At 37.4% G+C, this 26919-nt stretch overlaps 2 protein-coding genes across 2 annotated transcripts in view; one reads left to right on the top strand and one right to left on the bottom strand.

Annotated features, from left to right (window-relative positions):
- The window catches only part of MREG (melanoregulin), a 67979-nt gene extending 48007 nt beyond the window's left edge, over nucleotides 1–19972 (bottom strand). Inside the window, exon 1 of the mRNA XM_074298752.1 lies at nucleotides 19399–19972. Coding sequence (XP_074154853.1) covers nucleotides 19399–19493 — 95 coding nt within the window. The 5' untranslated portion in view covers nucleotides 19494–19972. The remainder of the gene's footprint in view (nucleotides 1–19398) is intronic.
- On the top strand, nucleotides 19492–21378 carry LOC141561876 (uncharacterized). Its single transcript, XM_074301965.1, has 3 exons — nucleotides 19492–19501; nucleotides 19535–20170; nucleotides 20274–21378. Exons 1-3 carry the CDS (start codon nucleotides 19492–19494, stop codon nucleotides 20279–20281), a joined length of 654 nt encoding a protein of 217 aa, XP_074158066.1. The 3' UTR covers nucleotides 20282–21378.
- Nucleotides 21379–26919: the final 5541 nt, after the last annotated feature.

Below are 26919 nucleotides of genomic sequence, written 5' to 3'. Positions count from 1 at the left end.
TAGACAAAGAGGGCTGTGCCCTTCTATTAACCCCACCCCCAATGTTAATACCTTCTTTTCTCAGTCTTTCAGAATTTTTCTTTCTTCTAAATCTGTCTAGACCTACAAAAGCCTTCCCTAAATCTCCTTTCTCTCCCTCCTCAAATTTTCCTAGAAGATTCTGCCTAGTTTTTTTTACCACCAAGAGTCATTTCCATTCCTCCTGAGCTATAGCTGGCCTTTGGACCCAGACAGCTCTGAAGGGGAAAGTGAGGCGGGTGACCTTGCCACCCCCTCCCTCATTTAAATCCAATTCACTTACATATTATGGCATCACCTCCCTGATGTCATAGTCCTCTTCAAGAACAAAGGACAAACAACAACAAACTTTTTCTACCATTGCTTCTTATTTATTTTATTTTCTATGTCCTCAGTAGAACATAAGGGACTGTTTCCTAGCCCAGTTCCTGGAATAGATGGGGTACTTAACAATTGTGTGGGATTAAGAACTGAATACATAGTTCCTAAAAGGTTCCTAAAGAAAAGGAAAGTTTCTATTACTTCACTGCCTCCCCTTCACACCCACTGCCCCCCCCTCCCTATAACCATCTGCTAATAATAAATATTTTATTAACATCAGCCATTCAAAGGCACACTGAGAGGCCCCCAAGACATTATATACTGAACAGATGCTTTTTGCTCCTATAGAGAGGATGAGAAAATCTCAGAGATTCCATCCCCCAACTTCCCCTAAGGATCAATTATCAAATTGATCTTCTGTGTTTTAATATAATAGTATCTCAGCTGATAAGATGCCAGGACAGTTTCAGAAAGGCTGATCCCTGTTAGGGACTCTGGGGCAGACATTATATTATCCAAAGCTTTAATCACTAGGGAAAAAAATTCTTTAAGGGGAGTTTCAAAGTGAATTCTTACCACTGACCTTGAGCTCAAGGACTATATCCCTGAAGGTCCCACACTCATGAGCTCAGGTTTTCTTGTTGATGACACAAACTCCAGGGATTTTACTGTCCACCTCCAAAGGTCACATGGCTGTATTTATTTTCTTTGCTTAAGACAAAAGTTCAAAGGAGCATGAAGAGACTTCAAAAAATCAACCAAGAAAATCTTCCATTCCCTTTGGAAAAATGAATACAAGGGATAATATTATAAAATATATATATATATATATATATATATATATATATATATATATATAAAATAAAAAAAAAATTAAAAAAAAAAAAAAAAGAAAAAGAAAATCTTCCATTCCCAAACTACTTCATATCTACCTTTTTATCCAAATACTTATAAAGCTTACATCTTTGAAGGCAAAATAAACCCACAAGATAAACTTACCTACCTAATTTTGATTACCTTTCAGCATTACCTTGCATTCTGCTCTGTTTAATATGAAAACAATTTGCTTTTTTTCTTTCTGGGTAAAATCCCATATCCCACACAGCGGAATAGCGTCATAACTACACCCCTGACCTTGAAGTTGGGAAAGGGAGAAGGGAACAAGCATTTAGTAAATAAGTGCCTGTTATGTACTAGACAATGAACTAAGTGCCTTACAAATATTCTCACTTGATCTTCACAATGTCCCTGGGAGATAGGGACTATTATCAACCCGTTTGACAAATGGGGAGTTGGGCTTGAGAGGGAATAAATTCTTTACCCAATGAGCCATTTACCTAAAGAAAGCACCATGACCAGACCAGTGAAGGGATACTTAGGAATGGAGGCCTCAAGGCACATTATTAGAGGCTATAGAATGTGAAAATTATGATTGGATGACATTACTAACAGTGTATCAGTTCAGAGAATTTCCTCCTAGCTAGTTTGCCTCCAGTTGATTTAAACTCTTAACAGATGGTGTTTATGCTACATTCATGGCCCATGTTTTACATGTCATATCATGTGCCTTACTCCAAGCTCCAGATAAAGTCTTTGTACTTTTCACTTTCTTTTAAAATTATAAATGTAACCCTTTATTTCAACAGTTAAGACAAGAAGAGTTGAAATTTATAAAGCACTTTTAAGATTTCAAAAGTGATTTACATGTATAATATCCCAAAAGTCTTAGTGAAGTTTTAAACCTTGATAAACTAAAAACTTTTGGAACAACCTATATTATTTCATTTGAACTTCATAATAACCCTAGGAGGTAGGTTCCACAGGCATTATTAACCCCATTTTGTAGATGAGGAAGTTGAGATTCCATAGGGTTAAGTAATTTGATCATAGTCCTGTAAAAGATTTTCCAGCTTCTTTTGTTATTTTACATAATACCAAAAAAGGAGATACTGTGAATAGAGCTACTGATATACTACAGACTACTGGCCTGAAGTCAAGAAGGCCTGAGTTCAAATTTAATTTCAGATACTTACTAGCTGGCCTTAAGCAAATTATTAAGGTCTGTTGCCTCAGTTTCCTCAACTTTACAATAGGGATAATAACAACTACCTTCCAGAATTGTTGTGAAAAAATATTTACAAGGCACTAAAAACAGTGTCTGGCAGGTACTATATAAATACTATCAACCCTGATTCCATTCATCCATAATATGCTTCATACTTCCAGCTATGACATATTTCAGTTCCTCCCTCTCACTCAACGAAGTATTATTGCCATATTTTATACAAGTGATCAAATCAGCTAGCAAATGATCAGCACCAGAACCTAGGTTTTCTGATTATTAGTTTAGATCTCCTACCATTAAACCAGATTTATTTTCCAAAATGATGAGTTATATAAATTTATCTATTTCTAATACACATATACATGTATGTGATGTGTACATATACATATATATGTACATATCTACATGTACATATACATAAATTTGCATTCTTTTTCCAAACAAAGAAGCATTCCCTTTTCACCTGGAATCTGGATGCTATTTGGCTGTTTACTGTTAAACTAAATATGTAATAGCTTTCCTTAGAATCTAGAACTACCCCACTGACAGATTTGCTTACCAAAAAACTATTGATAATAAACTTAATGCAATACATTTTTGGTGGCTACATTACTGCTCTCTGCCAGGAATAAGAAGACAGACACAATCTCTGAATCTTATTGAAGCATATAGTTGCCTACTGAAGTTTATAATACAGGTTAGGATGGGAGGATGAAGAGAGAAAGAGATGAGGAAGCTAATGAGACAAGTACTTAAGTAACTTGAGAACAAGGCAGAATGTGATAAGTCTCCAGGGGAGTGGGGGGAACCTACTATTCAAGTTTCCCATTTGGCTTTTTGGGAAAGGAGCAAAATAAGAAAAGGCTGGATGGAGAGTTGGTCTTTGAATGAAGAGCAGAATTTGTGCCCTCTAGAGCTTTGCACAGTGACCTTATCTACTACTATTATCTACTTCAGGAGCATAGATTAAGAGTTGAAAAAACTTTATAGAAATCAAACCCAACCCTCCTTTTTCCTCCATAAATATGCATAGATTACGTAGCACCTTTTTGCAAAACCTTGTGTTCCAATTTTTTTCCTTCCCTTCCCGCCTTCCCCTAGAGAGCAAGTTATCCAGTATATGTTAAACATGTGCAACTCTTCTATACCTATATCCACAAATATCATGCTGCATAACAAAAATCAGGGCAAAAAGGGAAAAAAATAAGAAAAAAAAACAAAATGTAAGCAAACAATAAAATAGGTGAAAATACTATGCTGTGACCCACATTCAAAGCCAACAATCCTCTTTCTGGATGCAGATGGTTCTCATCAACACAAGATCATTGGAACTGGCCTGAATCACCTCATTATTGAATAGCCACATCCATCAGAATTGATCATTGCATAATCTTGCTGTTGCCATGTATAATGATCTCCTGGTTTGACTCACTTCACTCAGCATCAGTTCATGTCAGTCTCTCCAGGATGCGCTGAAATTCTGCTGATTGTTTCTTATAAAATAATAATATTCCATAACACTCATAACTCAGACATTCTCCAACTGATAAGCATTCATTCAGTTTCCAGTTCCTTGCCACTACAAAAAGGGCTGCTACATTTTTGCACACATAGGTCCTTTTCCCATTTTTCGTGATCTCTTTGGGATACACAAGGTTTGATAGCCCTTTGGGTGTAGTTCCAAATTTTTTTCCAAAATGGTTGGATTGTTTTACAACTCCACCAATAATGTATTAGTTCCCACTTTTCCATCTCCTCCAACATTTATCATTACCTTTCTCTGTCATAGCTAACCCGAGAGGTGTGTAGTGGTACTTCAAACCCAACCTTTTCACTTTACAAATGAGGAAACTGAGTTCTAGAGATATTACTGCTAGATGCTTCAGAATCATAGATTAAAAATTGAAAGAATCTTTAAAAATCAAATCAAATTCTCTTATCTTACAAAGGAGAAAACTGATTCCTAGAAACTTTAGTGGCTTGCCCTAGATCACATAAGCTAGTAAATATGTAAGGAAGAATACTCCAAGTATATATTATTATTCTTCTGGATTTTGTTCTGTTCTCTTTAAATTCCCCTTGATTCTCTAGCATTGGGCCAGTAATGGAGTCCATCCTGCATAGGATCTTTCTAGCTTCCCATTCCTTGTTTGTCTCTAATGCTGCTGACCCCTGGCTTCTCTCTGACTCCATGCTCCACGGTTGCTGGCTTGGTTGCTCACTGGCCCGTTGCTGGCTTGTACCAATCCCCTTGTGCCCAGACAATGAGAGTTCATGCTCTTGGAATCTGAGCAGGGGCAACAACTTGTGGAAACAGGAAGAGGAGACTAGCAAAAAAGATAAGATAAGAAGTATTCTTAAAAATGAAAGGGATAAATTTAGTTTTGTTCCTCCCCATCTCAGTCAGAAATAGTGCAGTACGATAGAAAGTACAAAGTCTGGATTCATAGACCACCTATCTATGTGAGCTGGATTAAGCTACTAAATTCCCTATGTCTCAGTTTCCTCATCTATAAAGTGAGGAGGAAAGGATAAACTAAATGATCTCTGTAGTCTCTTCAAAATCTATTATCTATAATCCTATGAAACTATGCTTACCTCTGACCTCTTCATAAAACCATCTCTTACCTGTCCTGGATTTATTTCATCATCTGTGAAATTAAAGGGTTAACTAGCTGACCTTGAAAACCCTATTGGTTCCTTGAGTCACACACCCACACATCCATAGTAATAGCCATGCTCACCCACTTCTTATTGACTCCATTTTGGAGTTTTCTTGGCAATAATAATAGAATGGTTTGCCATTTTCTTTTTCAGCTCATTTTACAGATGAGGAAACGAGGCAAAAAGGGTTAAGTGATTTGCCTAGAGTGACACAACTTTTGATCAGACAGATTGGATGACATTCTAGCCTCAGAAGCACCTTCTAATCAGGAAGATTCCAGAGATTCTGGGACCCTCAGAGTGGCCCAGGTCCAAAGTACAAAAAACTAAAAGGTCCTACAAGGATCAGAGGGGACAGCCCAGTTTGCCAGTGTCATTTCTGCTGATCAACTCCCTCCTGTCTCCTCGCCTTTGCTGATCTCCCAAGACTCTAATTTCCTGCCTGGACCTTCAGCAACTTCATGCTCAGCCCTTGTCTGCCTGGACTTAAGGTTTCAGACCCTTCCAGACTCCTCTGGTCTTAACTGTCCTGGGCCATACAAGCAATTGTACCAAGCAGCCCAACATCAAACAGAACAAGAATAAGTTCTGCAAATATTAGCAGAGTAACCTTGGGCGTAACATTTTATTCAATGTTCCTTATCTTTAAAAATCAAAGTACCAGACTACACCACCTCTAATATAACTTCTCACTTTAAATTCTATGGTTACTGAAGAAAGTTTGGAAAGCAAATGAAATTTGGACATTGAGGCCTGGATTCTAATTCTAGCTGTCCCACTCACTTCCCAGATATGTTATTTTGCTTATCTTCCAAAGACAGGGAGGGCCAACCTTGGTAGCACTGTTTATATGCTTATAATAATGTTGATTTGTTTCGGTTCTATCAGCCTCTTTATGACTCTATTTTGGGGTTTTCTTGGCAATAACAGTAGAATAGCTTGCCATTTTTTTCTTCAGCTCATTTTACAGATGAGGAAACTGAGACTAAAATACTTAAATGATTTACATAGGGGCAACACAATAAGTGTCTAAAATTGAATTTAAACTCAGAAAGATGAATCTTCCTGACTCCACACCCAACTCTTTATTCACTGCAGTACTTAGCAGTACAAGTATGTGTTTTATATATATACATGTGTATGTGTATGTATTATCTATGAAATATATATTATAACATTAGTATATATATACATAATACAAAACACCAAAAATGAGGACATAGGAAAAATACAAAATGTAGAAAAAAAGAAAAATTTGAACTGCTTCCCTAACCACCAACAAGCATCTGGTGCTAATAAATGTTTCAGAAACACTAATGAGTCCCAATCTGTGACTACCACATCCAAGATCTTGACCACACAGGCAAATCTCTGGCTGGTTATTTAACTCTGTTACTCAGAAGAGCACACACAGGACAAGCGCTCAAAAGGTAGTCAGGAAAAGCAATACAAGGACAGCTTTCTTAAGAACTTTAGAATTGAATGTATGACATGAGAGACACTGGCACAGGACCATCCAGCATGGCATGTCCTCAGAAAAGATGCTATGCTCTAAAAGCAAAGAAAATTGAATTAAAGAAACTCAAGATATGCAAAATTAGAGAAGCCACCCCAAATGTTCATAGAGACTATTGATGTCCAACCTGTGGCAGAACACTCGGAGCTCATATTGGTCTGATCAGCTACAGTCGAACATTCTATACCTTGGCTCTTACTATTTTTTGATCCTCTTCAAAAACAAAGGACAACAAACACTATTAAGCTCCTATGGTATACCAAGTAATATGCTACAAATACAATGAATAAGGATTTACATTCTAATGGGGAAGGTAACAATCATTTATCAATTTGAACTCAAGAGCAAAACTAGGAGGTAGAGAGTGAGTTTTACTGATTCCACATAGCATCTATAAAATCTACAGCTGTAAAAATAAAATAGGTGTCCATATAATTTGATGACATCATAGAATACATTCTAATATAGCTGGAAATAAATATGCCCAACCAAATTCTATCAAATAGTGCAAATTCCTGGGTTTTTTATATTTTAAAAGGTATTTGAAAATGTAGCATGGTGTAGAGGAAAGAGTATTAGTATCTGGGTCATTTAGTATGAGCTTAACTTTGTGTTAAGTGTGACTTCTTAATTTTCCTGGGTCTCAGTAAATAGAGAGAGATGAGATGACTTCTAGTAAGTATCTGAGGCTACATTTTTACACAGGTTTTCCTGACGCCAGGTCTAGCACTTTATCCAATGTGCTACCTAGATGGAATTGATCAAAACTTGATAATTTGTATTATTCAATCATGAAGAATTTAGGAGCAGGAAGGAAAAAAATAGGCATTTTTTGAGTGCATATAAGTTGTTTTCCCCTCAGTTATGGAATAAGTTCCTTGAAGTCAGGAATTAGTATTATGCTTCTACTCCATCTCCCATATCACCCAGTATAGTTCTAGATATATAGCAGTGATCCAACAATGGTGCTAATCCCATAAGGATACTAAAAATCAAACATGTGTCAAACTCTGAAATTCCCAACTATGGGATGTTTTTAAAATGAAAATGTCAGGAATGCATTGTTTAGGCTGCAGCCTACATAGTCACAAGGTTTACTTTCTGCTGGTACTAAGGATTCTTTTTTATTTTTAGTTATTAGGCCAGCTACTTGTTTTTGGAACTATTTTTCTCACATGGACCAAGCTGAAATAATATGCTTTTTGTCTCAAGGTAGGCCATCTTCAGGACTAGTGGTGAAGTGGAAGCACTGAAAGAGGCAAGCAAATTGCCTTGAATGTACTTGCTCGAGTGTGTAGAGAGCACATGCCTGAGTAACTCAATAGGGCACTTGAGATGCCAGATGCCAGGCAAGAGCATGTTGGGAGGTTACCAATGGCTTTCATACAAAGTAAAAAGCCCTTCTAAGTTGAAGATTGAAGAAACAGGAGAACATATAAGCTTCTAAGCTGAGGGTTAGCCTCTCCCCAGGAATTGAATCCCCAAAGACCTAAAGATCTATGTTTTATAGATGTGGCAAATGAGTGTCAGACATAGTAATTGTAAATGTCTTACTCAGTGTCAGAAGACCTACAGCAAAAAGTTCTTAACCCTTTGAGTCATAGATCTCTCTGGCAGTTCAGTGAAACTTATGGACTGTTTCTCAGAATGATATTTTTTAATGCACAAAATACATAAATTTAAAAAGGAAACTATATTAAATATCAATTTTGAAAAGAGGTGTAATATTTCAGGTTAAGAATCCCTGATCTAAAGAAAGAATGACAAACATTGTAATGTTTTCCTTAGTATTCTTGATTTGGCATATTGAAGAAGGAACTGATTTTAAAATAAGGAGACTTGGTTCAATTCCTGAATGGGCTACATACTACCCTAGGGCAAGACATTTAACTCCCATCTGAACCACAGGATTGTCAGGTTCAGATGAAGATAACAATACTTGCACAAGGTAGTAATGAAGATCAAATGAGATCATGTGTGCCTGAAGTGTAAGCTCCTATTATCTATTACATAAATGTCAGCTATTATTATCCTACCCCTGAATCACCAAATAATACTGCCACAAACAGGGTGATTTCCTGGAAGCACAGTGACAGGGCAAGCCAGTTTGGCTGCCCACACACTCCCTAGCCATGATCTGCTCTTCCCTAAAACAGCTCTTGAATAGACATAGTGCAAGTCATCCATAGCAAAATGAGGCTTTCCTAAATGTCTTGCCACCAAAGTTTTCAGGCAATATATTGAAAATGAAATATGTCACTTTCTTTTACAGCCAAAAACTAGAAATAAAGTCAATTCCCATTGATTGAGAATGATTGAACAATATTAAAGAATCAATGTTAAAGGATAGTAATATGTGTACATGGGAAGATTTCAATGAGCTGATACACAGGTGAAGTAAACAGAACCAGGAAAACAAGATATACAATGACTTTTTCCAATTACATTTGGAAAATTGGAAAAAAAAAAGATACAAAGTGACTCCAGCAATATAGTTGGGAAACAAGATAGAAAGTAACTTCAGCAATGTAATTGGAAAACAAAACAAATTGAGTGCTACAAAATTATGATCAAGCCAGGCTCTAAAAAAAGAAACAGGAGACTTCTTTCTCCTTCCTTGCAAAAGTATAGTCATATATGTTTCATATTGCATATATGTATGTGTATGTATACACACACACATATGAAATGGCAGATTTGGTTGATATGTTGGGGTTTTTTTTTAATATACTTTGTTATAAGGTATGACTTCCATGGAGTAAGAAGCTACATATTAGGAAATGAAAAATGAAAACAAAGGTGATGAAATAAAATGAAAAACAAAAGATAAAAATAATTTAAGTGGAAATACTAGAAAAAAAAGTGAAACATGCTTGAATAGGCATGAATTCATTCATTTATTCAACAAACATCTATTCTTCATTCAGAATCACATTCATGCATAATAATGGGGACTACAGATGGACCTTGAAACAAGAAAAAAAAAAAAAAAAAAAGCACACCATACAAGATGAAAATAGAAAACTTTAAAAGGAGCATAGTCTATTTAGGGAGCTTTGAAGAATTGTGAATTTAATGTTCGTTCTGGTATAGTACTGGGCTTAGAGGAAGATATGCGTTCAAATGTTAATTCTGTACAATTTTAACTGTACAATTTTAGGGAAGTTTTTTCTCCACATCTTCAGTTTCCTTACCTGTAAAAGAGGATAATTCATGTCTTCAGTGACTACCTCCTGAGATGTTATGACCTTCGAATAAGATAATGAGATAATGCTCCCTTCTCCTGACTAAGTTCAAATGCTGATTTTGAATTAACTGTCCAATCTTAGGGAAGTTACTTTCCCACATCTTAAGTTTCCTTACCTGTAAAAGAAGATAATTCATGCCTTCAATGTTTACCCCCTGGGATTGTTGTGAATCTCAAATGAGAAAAAAAAAATTTGTAAAACTAAAGGAATATGTAAATGTCAATGGTCATTGTAGTTCTTTTTATTATTATACTCTCACCGAACTTCCCACCCTTAAAAGTTGTGGAAGGATAAATATAAGCAAGTAAAATAGTTAAGTGATACCTACAGATGAATCTTCCTTATACCAACCACTAGTATCAGCAACATGTTTCCTTCCATCTGGTGGCAGCATTAATAATTAGAAAGGAATGCTATTCTTCTGAAAACATCACAATAGCACCCATGAGTCCTGTTTTTCTTTAGTGAAAGACTAAGTGAAAAGCTCTTTCAACAACACCTCAAGGCTTCCTTCTTGAAGATCTCCAATTTCCGCATCAGAATATGATCTTCGGGACATACCAGGAGAATCACGTGGTTCTCTTGGTCTCAGATGACTTACAGAACAGACTTCAGAGGTTAGAGAACCTCTTACTTGTGCACTGGACTATTGTGTTGGTGTAAGAGAGAAAAGAGCTCTCAATGGGACATAAGGAAACTTCAGAGTTCTAAAACTCATAGTCCAGGAAAAAAAGCCGAGTTCAACTTCTGACTCTGCTCTATTCAGCACCACTGTAATTTTGGACAAGTCACTTAATCTGTCTGCCTCTTAGTCTCATCTATAAAATGAGGAGGTGTAAGATTGAAGTCCAGCTCTGGCTCTAAGATACTATGATTCCTATATGATCGGATAATTACTAAGTGGCAGGATCAGTAATTGATGAGCATTTCTCTTCTCTTTATAGTTCCACATAGTCAGACACCAGCCTTGGAGTAAAGAGAAAGCTGGGTTCAAACCCTTTCTGTGATATTTATTAGCTGTTTGATCATAACTCATGTAACTTTTCTAACCCGCAGTTTCTTTATCTGTGAGATGGGGATAATAACAGCATCTGCCTCACATGACTTTTATGGGGATGAAATGAGTTTTGCTGTGTGAATCTTAAAAACACTATATAAATGTCAGATACTTTTAATATTAACATCATTATTATTATTATGTACTTTTGAGGTATTCATCTTATGTAACATGTGACAAAAAAGCTTTCTCTTGAAAAGGCAGAGAACTTGTTTTTTCATTTATCCATTTACCCCAAGAACCCAATTAATCATTTTGCATGAATTCCATATTTAGTTACATTTGAATAATTGAATATTTTCTTCATTGACAATTATTACCAACTTCTCTTAAAGCAATCATGTAAATGAAAGAATAAACAAAAGGGCTTAAACCTGTCTCTCACAATAACTATAATATTAATTTAATCAGAAATATAAAATTTTATCATATTTTTCTTTGAATCAAAAAAGGTTTCCTCTTCTTTTTTATGAAATATCATGATCTAGGCATCAAACTATACAGTAGTACAGTTTGTTCCTTTCCCATATTGAAGTCTTGTTTTGACTTTATATCAGAAATTTATTAAGTTTAGGGCCAGAATGCAATATGTAGGACCCCAAAACTTAAAACTGACCTAACAAAATCTTAAGATAGTAAAGCATAAAAGGAAGGCAAGATCAAAAAGTAATGAGCATAATTCCAAGATGAAACAAAGCATGTGGAAAGCCAAGTAAACCTCCTTTGCCAGTGGGGGAATCACAGTTACTCATAAGTCCCCAGAATTACAAATTTCTCTTTTGTCAACTGACAGGAGTTATTAATTTTGAAGGGTTCAAGAACAGAGTCAAGTAGGAAGGTTTATAGACACTAGACCTTTTTGCCCTTTCCTCCAAGACTAGATGGATTGCCTGGCCACCATGATATTAATTCATAAGCACCCAGGACAGTTAAAATAAACCAAGAAGAAGCCATGAAGATAAGGAATAGAGGAGATGGAGAGTAGAGGGAATAGACCACAGAAAGGATAAACATTAAAAAAAAAAAAAAAAAAAAAGCTTAAACGCTACATTAAAAAATAGATATGCATCAATCCAATCCAACCAGCATTTAAGTTCTTACTATGTGCAAAGCACTATAATAGCTGCTAAAGATACAAAAACAAAACAGCGGTATAACTATTAATATCTGCCCCTGTGGAAAGTAGCATGAAGACTGACTTGACCAGTCAAATTGAAATAGCTATTTTATTTTAACTCACAAAATAATTGCTAACCATTCCTTTTTATAGGGACAAGGAATTGGAAAGTTAGTGGACACCCAATCAGATGAAGGATGGCTAAATAAGTTATGGTATATGCAGCAGAATGATTTTTGGTTAATAAACTCTTTGGGATCCAAATTATTCAGTTGAAAGAAATCAATTGCTGAGCAAGAAACTGCAAAGTGGGTGGATGCCCATCAGTTGGAGAATAGCTGAATCAGTTATGGTATATGAACGTTATGGAATATTATTGTTCCATAAGAAATGATCAGCCAGATGATTTCAGAAAGGCCTGGAAAGACTTACATTAACTGCTGCTAAGTGAAATGAGCAGAAGCAGGAGATCATTGTACACAGCAGCAACAATGTTATACAATGATCGATTCTGATGGATGTAACTCTCTTCAACAATGAGATGATTCAGAACAGTGATGAAGAGAACCATCTATACCCAGAGAGGACTGTGGGAACTGAGTATGGTTCACAACATAGCATTTTCACTCTTTTTTGTTGTTTGCTTGCATTTGATTTATTTTTCTTGTGCAGCAAGATAATTGATCATTTGAACTCAGGAAGAGTCATCTTCCTCATTCTAGACCAGGCACTCTTCACCTCACTTCTTACTTAAAGTATTCTTAAAGCACTTACTTAAAGCTTCTCAGAGTTTCAGTATTCAGAAAGCAAAGTCCTAATCACTTTGTTTAACTGATATCAGATTGTTGTCTTGGAGAGAGGGAGGAGAGAGGAGAGGGAGAAAAATTTGGAACACAAGATTTTACAAAGACAAATGTTGAAAACTATCTTTGCATGTATTTGGAAAAATAAAATTCCATTAAAATTACCTATCAACATATTCTAAAAAAAAATAAAATAAAAAATTAGTTGTTAGCCACAATTTTTACAAAGCTACTGTTGTTCAGTTGAGTGGTGTCTGACTTTCTGTGATCCCATTTTTCAGTTTTCTTGGACACTGGAGTGGTTTGTCATTACTTTCTCAGGCTTATTTTACAGATGAAACTGAGGCAAACAGGTTTAAATGACTTACTCAGGGTCACACAGCTAGGAAGTGTCCGAGGCCAAATTTGAACTAAGGAAGAGTCATCTTCCTCATTCTAGGCCAGGCACTCTTCACCTCACTTCTTACTTAAAGTATTCTTAAAGCACTTATTAAAGCTTCTCAGAGTTTCAGTATTCAGAAAGCAAAGTCCTAATCACTTTGATGTTATTATCAATTAGAGATAAGATGTGGAATCTTAAAGAGACCAATCTCAGCACAAATGGTACCAAGGTGCACAGGATTTTTAAATCTTGTGCTTTGTACTTTTTCAATATCAGGGATTTTCCCATTAGAGAAGGATCCTTTAAGCTGTTCTAAATCAAAGAAACCATAGCTACAATACCTGATCAGCTCCAGGAGATAATAATACAGTCAATAGTAACAACACAGATTTACAAAACACAGATTTACAAAGTACAACACCCAATAAGATGGGATCACAGATTTACAAATTTAGTTAGAAGAGCTCTGAAAGGCCATCTAGTCCAACCCCCTCATTTTTTCAAATGAAAGGGATCAAGCCTGATGTACTTAGAAGTTGAAAGGGTGGTTGGTAGGCACAGATCCAAAATCCACACTTGAGATAGTCTTATAGATAAGGCAACTAAGGCTTAGATTAAGCTTAAGTGATTTGCCCAGCATCACACAGCCAGCAATAGTCAGTATTCAAGCCAGATCTCTGCACTGACCTATTTCCCACCGCAAAACATTGTCTTTCTATAGACAACTAACTCTCCCAGAGGAACCTCACATCTCCCAGGAGATACCACACCTCATCCTGGGAGTGAGGGAAACTCTACAAACCAAAAGGAGAAAGTCATTCATGGGCTGACAAATAAAAAGGGTAGGGGGAGTAAGAACAAATGAAATGTTTACAAACGAAACCTAAAATTCCATTAGAGAAAATAATATAGCTATTCTCCTCCAAAGAAGTTCTCTGAAGAATAGCACATGGGTCATGGAGGATGAGTCCAGAACATTGGTATTCCAAAAGGAATTTCATCCTAGAAGTTTCCCAGTAAAGAACATGTAACCTCCTTCAAAATCATACTACAAACATTATCAATCCTGACTAGGAATCCAAGCCTGTACTGTCCAGAACTGGGACATTACACCGAATTGACCCTAGTCTATCATCACACAGCCAGTTCCCTATCACCTTGGTAAGCCATAAGCTCTGAAAGATTTGCCAATGTTCTTAATTGAATCATATGGTCAAACCCTTAGATTTCAGTGTCCCTTCTTAGACAGGGAAGTCCTGGATTTAAAATAAAGACAACAAAAGTAAACCAAGACTATTCCTATTGGCCATATTTAAAATATCCATGGTTCACAAGCGGTTTTTATATTTTATCAAATCTATGAAAACTTGGATTTTATCAGATAAACTACCCACTGATTTTTAGCAAAGGAAACAAGCATTTATTAAATGCCTACTATGGTTTAGGCACTATGTATGTTCTGTGCTTTATAAATATTATCTATTTCATTTGATCCTCTCAATAACCTTTGGAGGGTCATAATGTCTAAAAAACAAGAAGAAACAAGAGACTTCTGAAGGTGATAGTGTTTATAACTGAATTTGAACTCAGGGCTTCTTGACCCTAGACCCAGGACTCTACCCACTTAGCATTTGTGGAACTTACTACCTAAATCTTTTCCTCCCCGCTTTCTAATATGTTACAATCTTCTTATGGAAGAAAGACTAAAGTAGTGACTCTGGCATCCTATACAAGATTTATCTAAGCATTTTTACAGGCCTGGAATTCTCTCCCTCTTCATCTCCATATCCATCTCCTAACTTCCCTGGCTTCCTTCAAGGCCCTGTACTTCTATAAGAAACCTCTAGATTTGCTTTTCAATGCCTACGTGCCTCCCAGGTTGATTATCTCCAATTTATTCTCTATCTATTTTGTTCATACATAATTGTTGTATATTAACTTCCTCTTTAGGCTATGAGCTGCAGATGAACTATCTTTCTTTGTATCTCCTGCCCTTAGCACATAATAGGTGCTTAATAATTGCTCAATGACTTGATTAGATACAAAAGAAACCACAACAGTTCCCAGGCCAATTACTGCTATCATATGACCTTAGATAAGAAACAAAATCCTTTAGAGCTTCTCCGTAAAGTGAGGGAAATTGGATTAGAAGGCAGCGGGGAGGGTGTTGTACCTAACTCATCCCCTCCAGTTGCCTAGGCAGGGACAGACCAAATGATTCTGCAGGCCTTAAATGGCTGGCAGGCTGGATGTTCTTTATCCCTGGTTTTTAAAGTCCCTTCTTAATTTAAATCTAGATTCATCTGCTCCTAAATCACAATCTCTGTGCCTTTAATTTTCTCATATGCAAAATGGGGATGGCAAAATTTACAATCCCTATATCTTAAGTTGGTTTGAAGAAAGCAATTTGTAAACCTAATTTAATTGTGACTTATTTATATGGCATGTATGGGTGTGCATAACTGTAGAATAGAAATTATACATATGTTGATTGTCCTTCATGCCCAAAGATGCCCATGACATCAGGGAGGTGATGCCATGACTTGCAAATGAATTGGATTTAAGTGAGGAAGGGCTGGGCAATGTCACCAGCTTCATTCTCTCCTTGGGAATTTTCTAGGTTCAGTGGTCAAATTAGGGATCAAAATGACTATAGCTCATCCCAGAAATACAGAATTTAGAAGAGAGGAGGATTTTAAGGGCTAGAGTAGTCAAGAATGGCTTTAGGAAGGATGCAGGGCTCATGAGCTTTGCTTTGAAGGATGGATAGGAGACAAATACAGGGATGAAAGGAGGGTATTCCCAGTAAAGAAAACATCATGGAAGAAAGGTCCAAGAAAGGAACGAACCGATTAGAACAAATAATTACAGGAAGAGCTGGTAGACAAGAAAATGAAATTGGCTAGGACAAAAGACCTTGGACACCAGGCAGAAAGAAGCGTTCAGATTTGATATGAAAAGGAAACACTGAATGCTGGGAGGTAAGCTATTATACAAATAAAATTCATATTTTTGGAAGGCAGTAGTGGGGCTTAAGTTTCTTTCTTTTGATGACACTCCTTTATATATGAAGCTATTAATGCTATATGAGCTTGGCTGGTTTTAAACTCCAGTGCACCACCAAAATTCTGTCTTACTTTAAATGTACTATTTCTAAAAATAATAATAAAATTACTATTTCTAAAATTTCTATCAAAAGAGATCTTTATGAAACAAATGTGTGTTTATGGTATGAAATAATAAATTTATGCTTCTAGATCCTCAGCCTATGGACAATTCATACATAGAGACACAGAGATGAAAGACCTTATAGGTCATATTCCAACTCTTCCATTTTATTTAAGAAACTTAAGAAACTTAGGTCAAGAGACACAGTTCAAAGAGTAATAAACATATGCAAAATGTCTAGTTAGGTTTAGTATATCCTAAACTACAGCACACTGCCTATTGAAGAAAACCAATCCATTCAATTCATGGGACTTGGGTCAAGAAAGATAACTCATTTCACACAGACATTAAGAAGCTGAATTATGACAATTTGAATATAGACTAACTCCAAAAGCACTATATTTTTTCAAATTAAAGGAGTACAAAAAATGCTGTACTAAAATCATAAGATTGGGGTAAAGTAAGACCTAGTCTGGCATAATGGGTAGAGAGCAGGTGAGAATAAGGATGTCTAGTAGACATCTTAAAACTCAGCAAATCCAAAACAAGTCATTATCTTTCCCATTAAACAGTTCCCTCTCTTCTACCTTCTTTATTATTCTAGAGGGCAATCCTATCCTCCCAGTCCCTTAGCCCAACAATCTAAGAATCATTCACTCTCTCACTCCTACTGGTCCGAGCTATTGCCAAAGCAAGTCAATTTAACCTTTGTATCATTTTCTCAATATGCCCCCTTCTCTCCTGACACTGCCACCCCTCTAAAGCAGACTCTCATCATCTTAATTGTTGCAATACCTACTGGTGGGTCTATCTCAAGTTCCTCCCCACTCAAATCCACCCTCCATTCACCCATTAAAGTGAAGTTTTTAAAGGACAGATCTGACCAGGTCAGTCCCCTACTCAATAAATTCCGGTGATTTCAAAATCACCTCCAGGATTAAATGCAAATATTTTGTTTGGCATTCAAAGCCCTTCATAATCCCCTCCTAACTTTTCTTTCTTTTTTTTTTTTTTTAAATGTAAAACAATTGGGATTAAGGGACTTGCCCAGAGTCACACAGCTAATAAGTGTCTGTATTTGAACTAAGGTCCTCTTGACTTCAAAACTAGTGCTTTTATCTAACAGAGCAATCTAGCTGCCTCTGTCCTATTCTTCTTATGCCTAAATCTAATACATACTCTTCAATCCAATCCAATGACACTAACATCCTGATTGTTCCACCAATAAGACACTCTTCACTAATGGCATTTTCTCTGGCTATCCCCCAAACACTCTTTCTTCTGCTCTGACTACTGATCTTTCTGGTTTCCTTTAAATCTCAACTAAAACTCCTTTTTATAGGAAGCCCTCTCTAGACCTTCTTAGTTCTAGTGACTTTCCTTGGTTAATCATGTTTTATTTATCCTGTATATAGCTTGTTTTGTTTATATTTGTTTGCATGTAAGCCTCCCCCTTCCTTGAGGGTAGGGACTGCCTTTTGCCTCCTTTTGTTTCCCAGGTGCCTAACATATTGCCTAATAGATAGATAACGATGGACTGACTGGATTTAAGTCTTGCTGGATAATATTTGTCCATAACAAATTACAAGATCATAGAAATCATTTTATAGTCCTGAGACCTAAGGAGGCTAAGCAGCTTGACCCAGATAACACAGCTAATTTGAATCCAAATGTCTTAACCCCCCTAAAAAATGAGAATCCTAAAAAGTATATACATTTAGACCTGTAAAGGACCTTAAAAACATCCAATCTAATAATTTTGCAGATGAGAAAATGGAGAAGTAGCAGATGGAATGTCAATAGAGCATTGGACTTGCATCAAGATCAGTTCAAAGCTGGCCTCAGACACTAATTTATGTGTGATACAATAAGCTCCTGCTTCCCAAGATGTTATATAAACACTGGCTATCGGTATTATTAATAATAGCATTTCCCCCCAGGGTTGCTGTGAGAATCAAATAAGATAACATTTGTAAAGCCCTTAGTGGTGTGGTGCATATATTATTCATTAGTATTTAGTAGTAGTAACAGTAGTAGTAGTAGTAGTAGTAGTAGTAGTAGTAATAGTAGTAGTAGTACTAGTACTGGTACTAGTACTAGTAGGAGGAGGAGTAATAGTAGTAGTAGTAGTAGTAGTAGTAGTAGTAGTAGTAGTAGTAGTAGTAGTAGTATTTCCCAGAGTTGTTGTGAGGATCAAATGAAATATTTGCAAAGCACAGTACCTAGCACAGTACCTGACACATAGTGAGTTCCACATAAATTAAGATATTAATTATTATTAGCTGAGATTAATCAGCCTAAGGTAACACAAGTAATAAGTATCTGAGGCAGCCAGAATGTAAACCTAGATTTCCTCAAGTTCCAAGTAGGCCCCGTGGTCTTCCCCATTCTGATCCCTTTATTTTTAGACTGACCCTAATCTGAATAGTTAAGATGCTTCCCTCCCAGCCATTTTCTTGGATCTCAAGTTATCCAGAACCTAAACTTTATCTGACTAAACAAACTGTCCTTAACAAAGACAGCATCCCTCCCCCACTCTCAAAGCAAAAATCAGAGAAATGCTTTCCTGGAGTAACTACAATGAGTCTTCGTTAGGCAGGCGGCTGAAACACAATGCCCACTTCTTTTCGAAGGGAGAAACCCATCACTCGCAGTTGCTCTTCCAGAACGGTAACTCCACGATTCTCCCTCTTCACACTGCTCCCCTCTCTAGGCATCCGCTAGCCCCGCTCGGTGCGCCCAGGTCACAACTAACTTCACAGCCCGGAAAGTTCTGCTTGCCCGAGCGAACCAAGCATGAAGCCCTTAAAGCTGAGCGCAAAAGGATCTCAGTGTGGTCAGAAAGACGGACGGAGACACAGACCAGAAGCACACACAAAGACAAGCACGGAGTCACAAGCATCGGGCTGTAACGACTGTGTCAAGGGCAGCCGACTCTGGACCAGCGGTCCGCCAGGACCGACTTCCGCAGCCGCTGCCGGCCCGGCATCCTCCAGAGCCCCATCTGCTGGGTGGCTGGCTCCCTGACATCGCCCTTACCTGAGCAGGGGCTCCTTCTCGGGCACGTCCGGGTCTTCCAGGCATTTGCACCGGCAGCAGCAGCACAGCGTCCTGAGCCAGGCCCGCAGCCCCATGGAGAGCTGTCCAGGACCGCCTGGAGACTCGGCAGGTTAAGGTAGAAAAGACCCTAACCGCTCAGTCCCCGCCCCCCTGTGTCTGTGCGTGTCTGTCCGCGAGGAGCCGCGGTTCCGAAGGGCGGCTGGATGGCTGTCCAGCCACTGGCGGACAGAAGCCGGCGGGACTGCCAGGCGACTCAGCGGGAAGGCATCGCCGGGCCGGGCTCCGGGTGCATCACGCTGCGGTCACCGTCCCCAGCGCCTCGGTCGGTGCAGCCCCCAGTCCGGGACAGCCAGCGCGAAGCCTAGTAGAACTCCGAGCCACAGGCACGGGCCGCGATCTCCTCACTCATCTCCCTCCCTGGAGCTGTCTTTGCCACTCTGGGACAGCGAAGTGGGAGGTTTGAAGGCTCGCGGACGCGGCTTTTTGCTAGTTGTTTTTCCCTTTCAATTCCCCCGAGTTAAGTGGAGCGCATGCCCCGTGCGGGGTTGGGAGCGTCTCCGGTCCCGGGGAAGTCACCACTGCTGCCCTCTAAGGAGGAAGGCCGGGACTCCAGCCAGATGTGAAAGCCCGGAGAACACGACCGGCGCGCGCACTTTTGTGCACGCCGGCACCGCTGGCCCGCAGGGCAGGAACCCAGGACCCCACGCCGGGCTGAGGCAGGAGCCCCGGAGCTATTCGAGGACAAAGTGGCGTGTGCATCTATTTATACATTTTTATTGGCTTCCACCCCTATTGCCCCCCCCTGCCTTGTTTTGTTTTTCTTCCTATACTGAATCTCAGTTTCTTTTGCCTAGTGTCTTAAAAAGTCGCAGATTTTTTGTGCAACATAAGAAACAAAGAAACTGGAAGAGACCCTAAAAGTCATCCAGTCCAGCCCCTTTTGCGGGAGATAACTCGGCAGTAGAGAGGTAAGCTGATTTGCCCAGTTACACTTTTATTTGCTGGGAGAACCAAGTCTAAAGATCCTCCCGACTGCAAAAACTTTGTCCTTTTCCCAGTCCTCCTTTCCCCTCCCCCCAACCCATGCAAATACTGTACTGATAGTGTAGTTCAAGGGACAATTACATATTAGAACAATTTTGGGGTTTTTTTGAAGTCCTTCCCTTTTTCCCCTCTCCCTAGGGAGGCAATTGCTAGGCTAGGCAATCTGATATAGATTATACATGTGTAATCATATAAAACATTTCCATATGTCCACCAAGCTTTTTGGTGGGAAACACTCATGATTTGACAGAAACTCCTGAGAAAACTGGACAATAGTAGAGCAAAAACTAGGTATAGAGCAACATTTCACAAGGCAGTGGTAGAAAGCAATATAGGTGGAAGTCAAGATCTGGTCCAAATAGGTGCTTGATTTATGGATAAAGGGTGATAACATAAGCAATAGGGAATGGATGGAGAAATTTACCTGGTAAATCTACAAAGAAAGAAAGAATTTAAGACCAAAAAAGGTCATAGACAACTGACCTTTTCTGGATTATTTATGTCCAGCCTATGGCAGACATTCCAAGCTTCTATCAGTCTGATGGCCACGTGGAACACACCAACTTGATGCTAACATAGTGATGTCATTTTGATCATCTTCAAGAATAAATTACAATGCTAAGTAAAATGAGCAGAACCAGGAGATCATTGTACAGGACAACAACAATATCAATTCTGATAGACATGACGCTTTCCATCAATGAGATGATTAAGGCCAGTTTCGATGCCCTCTTGATGAAGAGTTATCTACACAGAGAGAGATGACTGTGGGAACTGAAGGTGAATCCTAACATAACATTCTCACTCTTTTTGTTGTTCATTTGCATTTTGTTTTCTTATTCATTTTCTTTCCCTTTTGATCTGATCTTACTTGTTCAGCAAGATAATTATATAAATGTTTACATATATTGGATTTAACATATTTTAATATGTATAACATATATTGGATTAGTTGCCATCTAGGGCAAGGCAATGCAAAAATTAATGTTGAAAAATTATCTGTGCATATGTTTAATAATAAATGAATGAATGAATGGCAACAACCAGCCAACCTTCTAATGAGTAACATTTTCTCTGTCCTGAAGATACTTTATCTTCCTTTTAATTTACTTGCAAAGATTATGAGAGGTGAAAATTTTTGGTTTTATATCCACATGTCTTGTGCATAGTAAATGCTGGCTGAATTTTTAAAAGAAAATAAATACAAGAGATGGCAGCATAATAAAGTAAAGAGAATGGATTTCCTAATTGCAAGAAGGTTAAAATTCAGATTCTGCCACTTACAAAGAACAGGCTTTGACCAAGGCTTTTCCATCTTTGGACCCCCTGACCCTCTGTAGAAAATGATACAAATTGGAATAGATAATCTTTGTGGTTCCTTCCAGCCCCAAATCTATAATACCGTGATCCCTTAAGGCTTGGCTTCTCCCTTAAGAAACTTCCCATCTATGAGGGACATTCATGAGCAGATGAATAGCTGTCATTTATAGATACCGTACATATTTTATTTTAGTTATCCTCAACAACAATCCTGGCAAGTAGGTGCTATTATTATCCCTCATTTTACAGGTGAGGAAACTGAGTCAGAGAGGTAATGTGATTTGTCCAAAGTTGTTTGGCTAATAAGTGCCTGATTTCTGAATCAAGTTCTGACTTGTATCTCTATCTCTCTGACCCTTTGCTCAATGCTCTATGTACTGCATTACCTAGCTGGCACAAGAAAATAGATAGTGCAGAATCATTTGAAAAGATACTATAGGATATTTTCGACAAAGAGAAGAACTAATTCAGTTCCAATTGATCAATGATGGACAGAATCAGCTACACCCAGAAAAGGAACACTGGGAAATGAGCGTAAGCTATTAGCATTTTTGCTTTTCTTCCCAGGTTATTTTTACCTTCTGAATCCAATTCTCTCTGTGCAACAAGAGAACTGTTCAGATCTGCACACATATATTATATCTAGATATACTATAACATATTTAATATATATAAAACTGCTTGCCATCTAGGGGAGGGGGTGGAGGGAGGGAAGGGAAAAGTAGGAACAGAAGTGAGTGCAAGGGATAATGTTGTAAAAAATTTACCCATGCATATGTACTGTCAATAAAAAGTTATATTAAAAAAAAAAAAGAAAGAAAGAAAGAAAAGATACTGTACCAAGAGCCAGAATCTCTGGGTTCTCTAAGTCTTAACCATTCTGCTTATTAATGGAGATCTTGAAAAAGTCATGTAAGTTTCTTGAACCTCACTTTCCTCGGATGTAAAATGAAGGATTTAGATAATCTGTAGAGTACATCTCTAAATTCTATGCTGTGATGGCAGTTATATGCAGTATATAGCTATAGCACTAAGCAAAGCACAATAGCTTTCAGTGTCCCACCTCCATATCTATCTCTATCTATCTATCTCTATATATCTATATCTTTACATAGATTTAGAATTATCCCATAAAAACTTGTCCTTATTTATCAAAAATAAGCAACAAAAACAAAAAAAAAAAAAAAAATAGAAGAGATGACAGCATACCACACCAAAACTGTTCCCTATAATAGTACTTGTATTTTTTTATGGAGAACTCACCCAGGGCAAATGATTCACAAGGGGCAAGTGCTCACAAGGTGATCAGAAAAAGTGATAGAAGATTACTCTCAAAGTTTCTCTTAAGAACTTTAGAATCAATTGTCCGACATGGGAGACATTAGCACAGGACCATCCAACATGGTGTACCCACATAAGAGAAAGTGGTGTGCTCTGTGAGCAAAGCAGAATTGAATTATCCCAGAAGAAACATAGGATACACAAAGTTAGAGAAGCTACCCCTAATGTTCTTAAGTACTATTTGGATTCCGTCTCTGGCAGAGCATTCTGAGTTTGTATTAGTCTGGTCAGCCACAGTCAGAAACGCTGTAATTCTACTCTAACATAATAATGTCTTTTTGGTCCTCTTCAAGAATGAAAAACAACAACTAACTAATAAACTTGTTCTTATATAGAATATCAATATTTCATTTAAAATTTGTCTTTTTGCACTGTTGGGGTACCCTTTTATAAATGTTTACCTTAGTGGAAACTTCCAGAGAGAATGAGTTTCCTCATCTGTGAAGTGAATAGGTTATATTAGATCATTCTACTCCTCAATCCCATGATTCTATGATCTTTTAAAAAATATATATTATCTCCCCCATGTTAAAAACAATTTTTTAAACTTTCTTAAGTTTCAAGTTCCAAATTCTATCCCTTCTTTTCTTTCCTTCCCCATCCTGGTTCCCTCTTTCCCTTCCCTCCTCCTCTCCCTGAGATGGCATTGTTGTTATTTCCCAGTATTCACCCACTCTAATGATTCTCCCCATTTATGTATTTCTATGACATTTTTTCCTTCCAAGAACTTAAAGGATTTACTATTTCTTCATGTTCTGCAAATTAGACCACTATAAGTTAACATGAGAGCTTCATCATCTGGGTACTTGAGTTTGGAATTTACCAGTGCCTTCTTCCCTATTCTGATGTCAGCCCCAGGAGAGTACCACAGTTTCTTTTTTTACTGAAAAATAGTTAAATTGCTTTGCTGTTCCCATTTGTTGTTCTTGAAACCAGCCCCACCCACCACCACCAGCAGCAGCAAAAGCTAACACTTAGGAAGATCCATTGAGCACCTGACACTAGAGTCACTGGTGACTCACTAGTATAATTCCTCATTTTCAAAAGTTCAAGCTGACATTTCCAGATTCTTTAAGACAGGGAAAACCAACTCAACTTCAAAAATAGTAGCACCTAAATATGCTTTGTTATTTCCTCTCTCAATACTTTTTTTTAAGATTACAGATATAGAGTAATAGGTATTATAATAATAGTATCTGGCATTTATAAAGCATTCCAAGAGATGGCTGCTATTATTATTCCCATTTAACAAATGAGGAAACTGAGGTTCATAGGATTTAAATGATTTGTCTAGGTTCAAACAACTACTAAATATCTGAGGCAGGATCCAAACTCTGATCTTCTTTACATCAGTCCAGCACTTTTATCTAGTACTACATGCTAATTCTAAAGTATGTATACATATATCCAATATAACATGTGTGTACACATGTATGTATGTGCTATATTGTGTGCATATACATATATACTTATGTGTGTTGGTTTCCCTTTAATTTATTTAAAACTTAAATAAAATAATAGAAAAAGAAGAAAAAGCATTGCCATGTGCCCAGCAGAACATGAGAGGATTCAAAATCTAAAACAATAAATTTCCACTTCAAGAAGTTTATATAAATACTACACATTGTGTTCAGAACTCTCTGTCTTTTCTATGCTTCTTTGTAGGTTTTTGTTGTTGTTTTCTATTGTGAACTTTTTACTTTATTATTTTTCCCCTTTTCCATCCCCCCTCTAAGATTTTCTATTTTTTGCTAGAGAAATGACTATATATGTGTGTGTGTATGAGTATAATGTGTGTACATGTCCCTGGCAAAAAAAAAATTAGAAAACCAAAACAGCACCACTCTCTGAAGCTGGAGTTCATTGTGTTGTGTGTTGTGTGACCCTTCTGGCTGGTTGTTGAAGCTTATGAATCTCTTCTAAGAAAAGTATTTCTAGAAGTATAAAAAAAAAAAAAAAAAAAAAAAAACAGGATTACAAAGAAAACCAAAGGCTAGTGAAAATAAAGATGCCTCCTCCCTTCCTCTGGTGCCAGACAAAGCAGTACCCAGAATATAAGAGACCCCTATAGCCTTTTGGTTACCAAATAGCAAAGATTTGGAAACTTAAAAAAAAACAAGTGTTAAGTTTTCAGTGTCAGTAGACTCCATAAATCCTACAAATCAAGACTTGATTCATTATTTTCTTGACTGTCTAGACTTAACAACACTTAAAGAAATGGAGAAAATGTTAATTATGCAGTTTTATTTAAAAGTATGGCATGTGCATTTTTTCCCAGAGTTGTTAAACTTTTACCTGCATACCAATGCCTAAAGGCATTAAAAATTACCACCTAGCTTGGGTTGAGGCCTTTCAGGCGTGGCAAGTGCCTAGGACAATATGCTACTCCCATGACCTGCTGACCAAATGGATTTGGATTTGGGAGAGGTTATCTATTAATTATCTATATAATTGTTAGGACCATTAAACTTCTTTTTGTTAACTGTTCAATAACTAACAACTACCCCATTTTATCCTAATGTTGAATCTGAATTAAGAGAATATTCACCTTAGGCCCAGCTCTAATACCATCCATATTCCTGTGACTAAGTAAGGGATCCTTCCACTATATTACAGAACTTTTGAGATCATTTAGTCCCTCTCTCTTGTTTTAAGATGCTGAAACTAAGGCCCAGAAAGTCATACTGACTTGCTCAAAGTTTCACACTTAGGAAGTGATCAGTCAGCCAAGAGCTTTTGTTTATGAAGCATTTACTATGTTCCAGGCACTATGCTAAGTTCTAGAGAAAACAATGAAAAACAAAAAAATAGGCTATGCAAGGGGCAGCTAGGTGGTGCAGTAGAGAGAGCACCAGCCCTGAAGTCAGGAGAACCTGAGTTTAAATGTGACCTCAGACACTTAACACTTTCTAACTGTGTGACCCTAGGCAAGGCACCTCACCCCAATTGCATCAGCCAAAAAAAAAAAAAAAAAAAGCTGTGCTTTCAAGGACCCCGTGTTTCAATAAGGATATAATATGTAAAGAACAATGTACACACACAGAAGATACATGGGTAATGCAGTGATTAGAGAGCCAGAGGGACTCAAAAGACCTGAGTTCAAATCCTGTTTCAAAGACTAATTACTAATTGTGTGATCTTGGGCAAGACAATTCTATTTGCCTCAGTTTCCTTATTTGTAAAATGAGCTAGAGAAGGTAATGGAAAACCTTCCATGGTCTTTGCAAGAAAACCCAACTGATGTTATGAAGGGTCAAATACAATGAAATGACTTAACAACAATAACAAAATTTAGATAGATGGATGGATGGAGGGATAGATAATGGATGGATAGATAAATAGATAGATAGAGAATAGATAGATGGATGGCTATAGATGTATATCTAGATGATAGATATGTTTATATAAGTATATATACATAAGGACCTCATGATATGATAAATATACATGCATGTATGCCCTCTCTTCAAAGTATAAGACACTAGTAGGTGGAAGACCAGGAAAAGAAAGTACAATTTGAGATCTCTTAGTTTTTCTATCCACCCATCCATCCATCTATTATGTGCTTTAAAAGGCACATAGAGAAATTTGTATTTTATCTTGTTACTATGGGGCTACTGGAGTTTATTCAATAGGGGATGAGGGGGGTAACCTTTGAGAAAAATCACATTTGGCAGTGACTAAAAATGTCTTCTTCAGTTCAATTCAACAAGTTTATTAAGTCCCTATTAGGCACTAATCACATGCTAATCATTGGGACTTCCAAAAGACAAAATGAAACAGTCTAATGCTGAT

The sequence above is a fragment of the Sminthopsis crassicaudata genome, chromosome 3 (assembly GCF_048593235.1).
Source record: "Sminthopsis crassicaudata isolate SCR6 chromosome 3, ASM4859323v1, whole genome shotgun sequence".
Classification (NCBI taxonomy): domain Eukaryota; kingdom Metazoa; phylum Chordata; class Mammalia; order Dasyuromorphia; family Dasyuridae; genus Sminthopsis; species Sminthopsis crassicaudata.
This window is presented reverse-complemented; position numbering and strand designations above follow the sequence as displayed.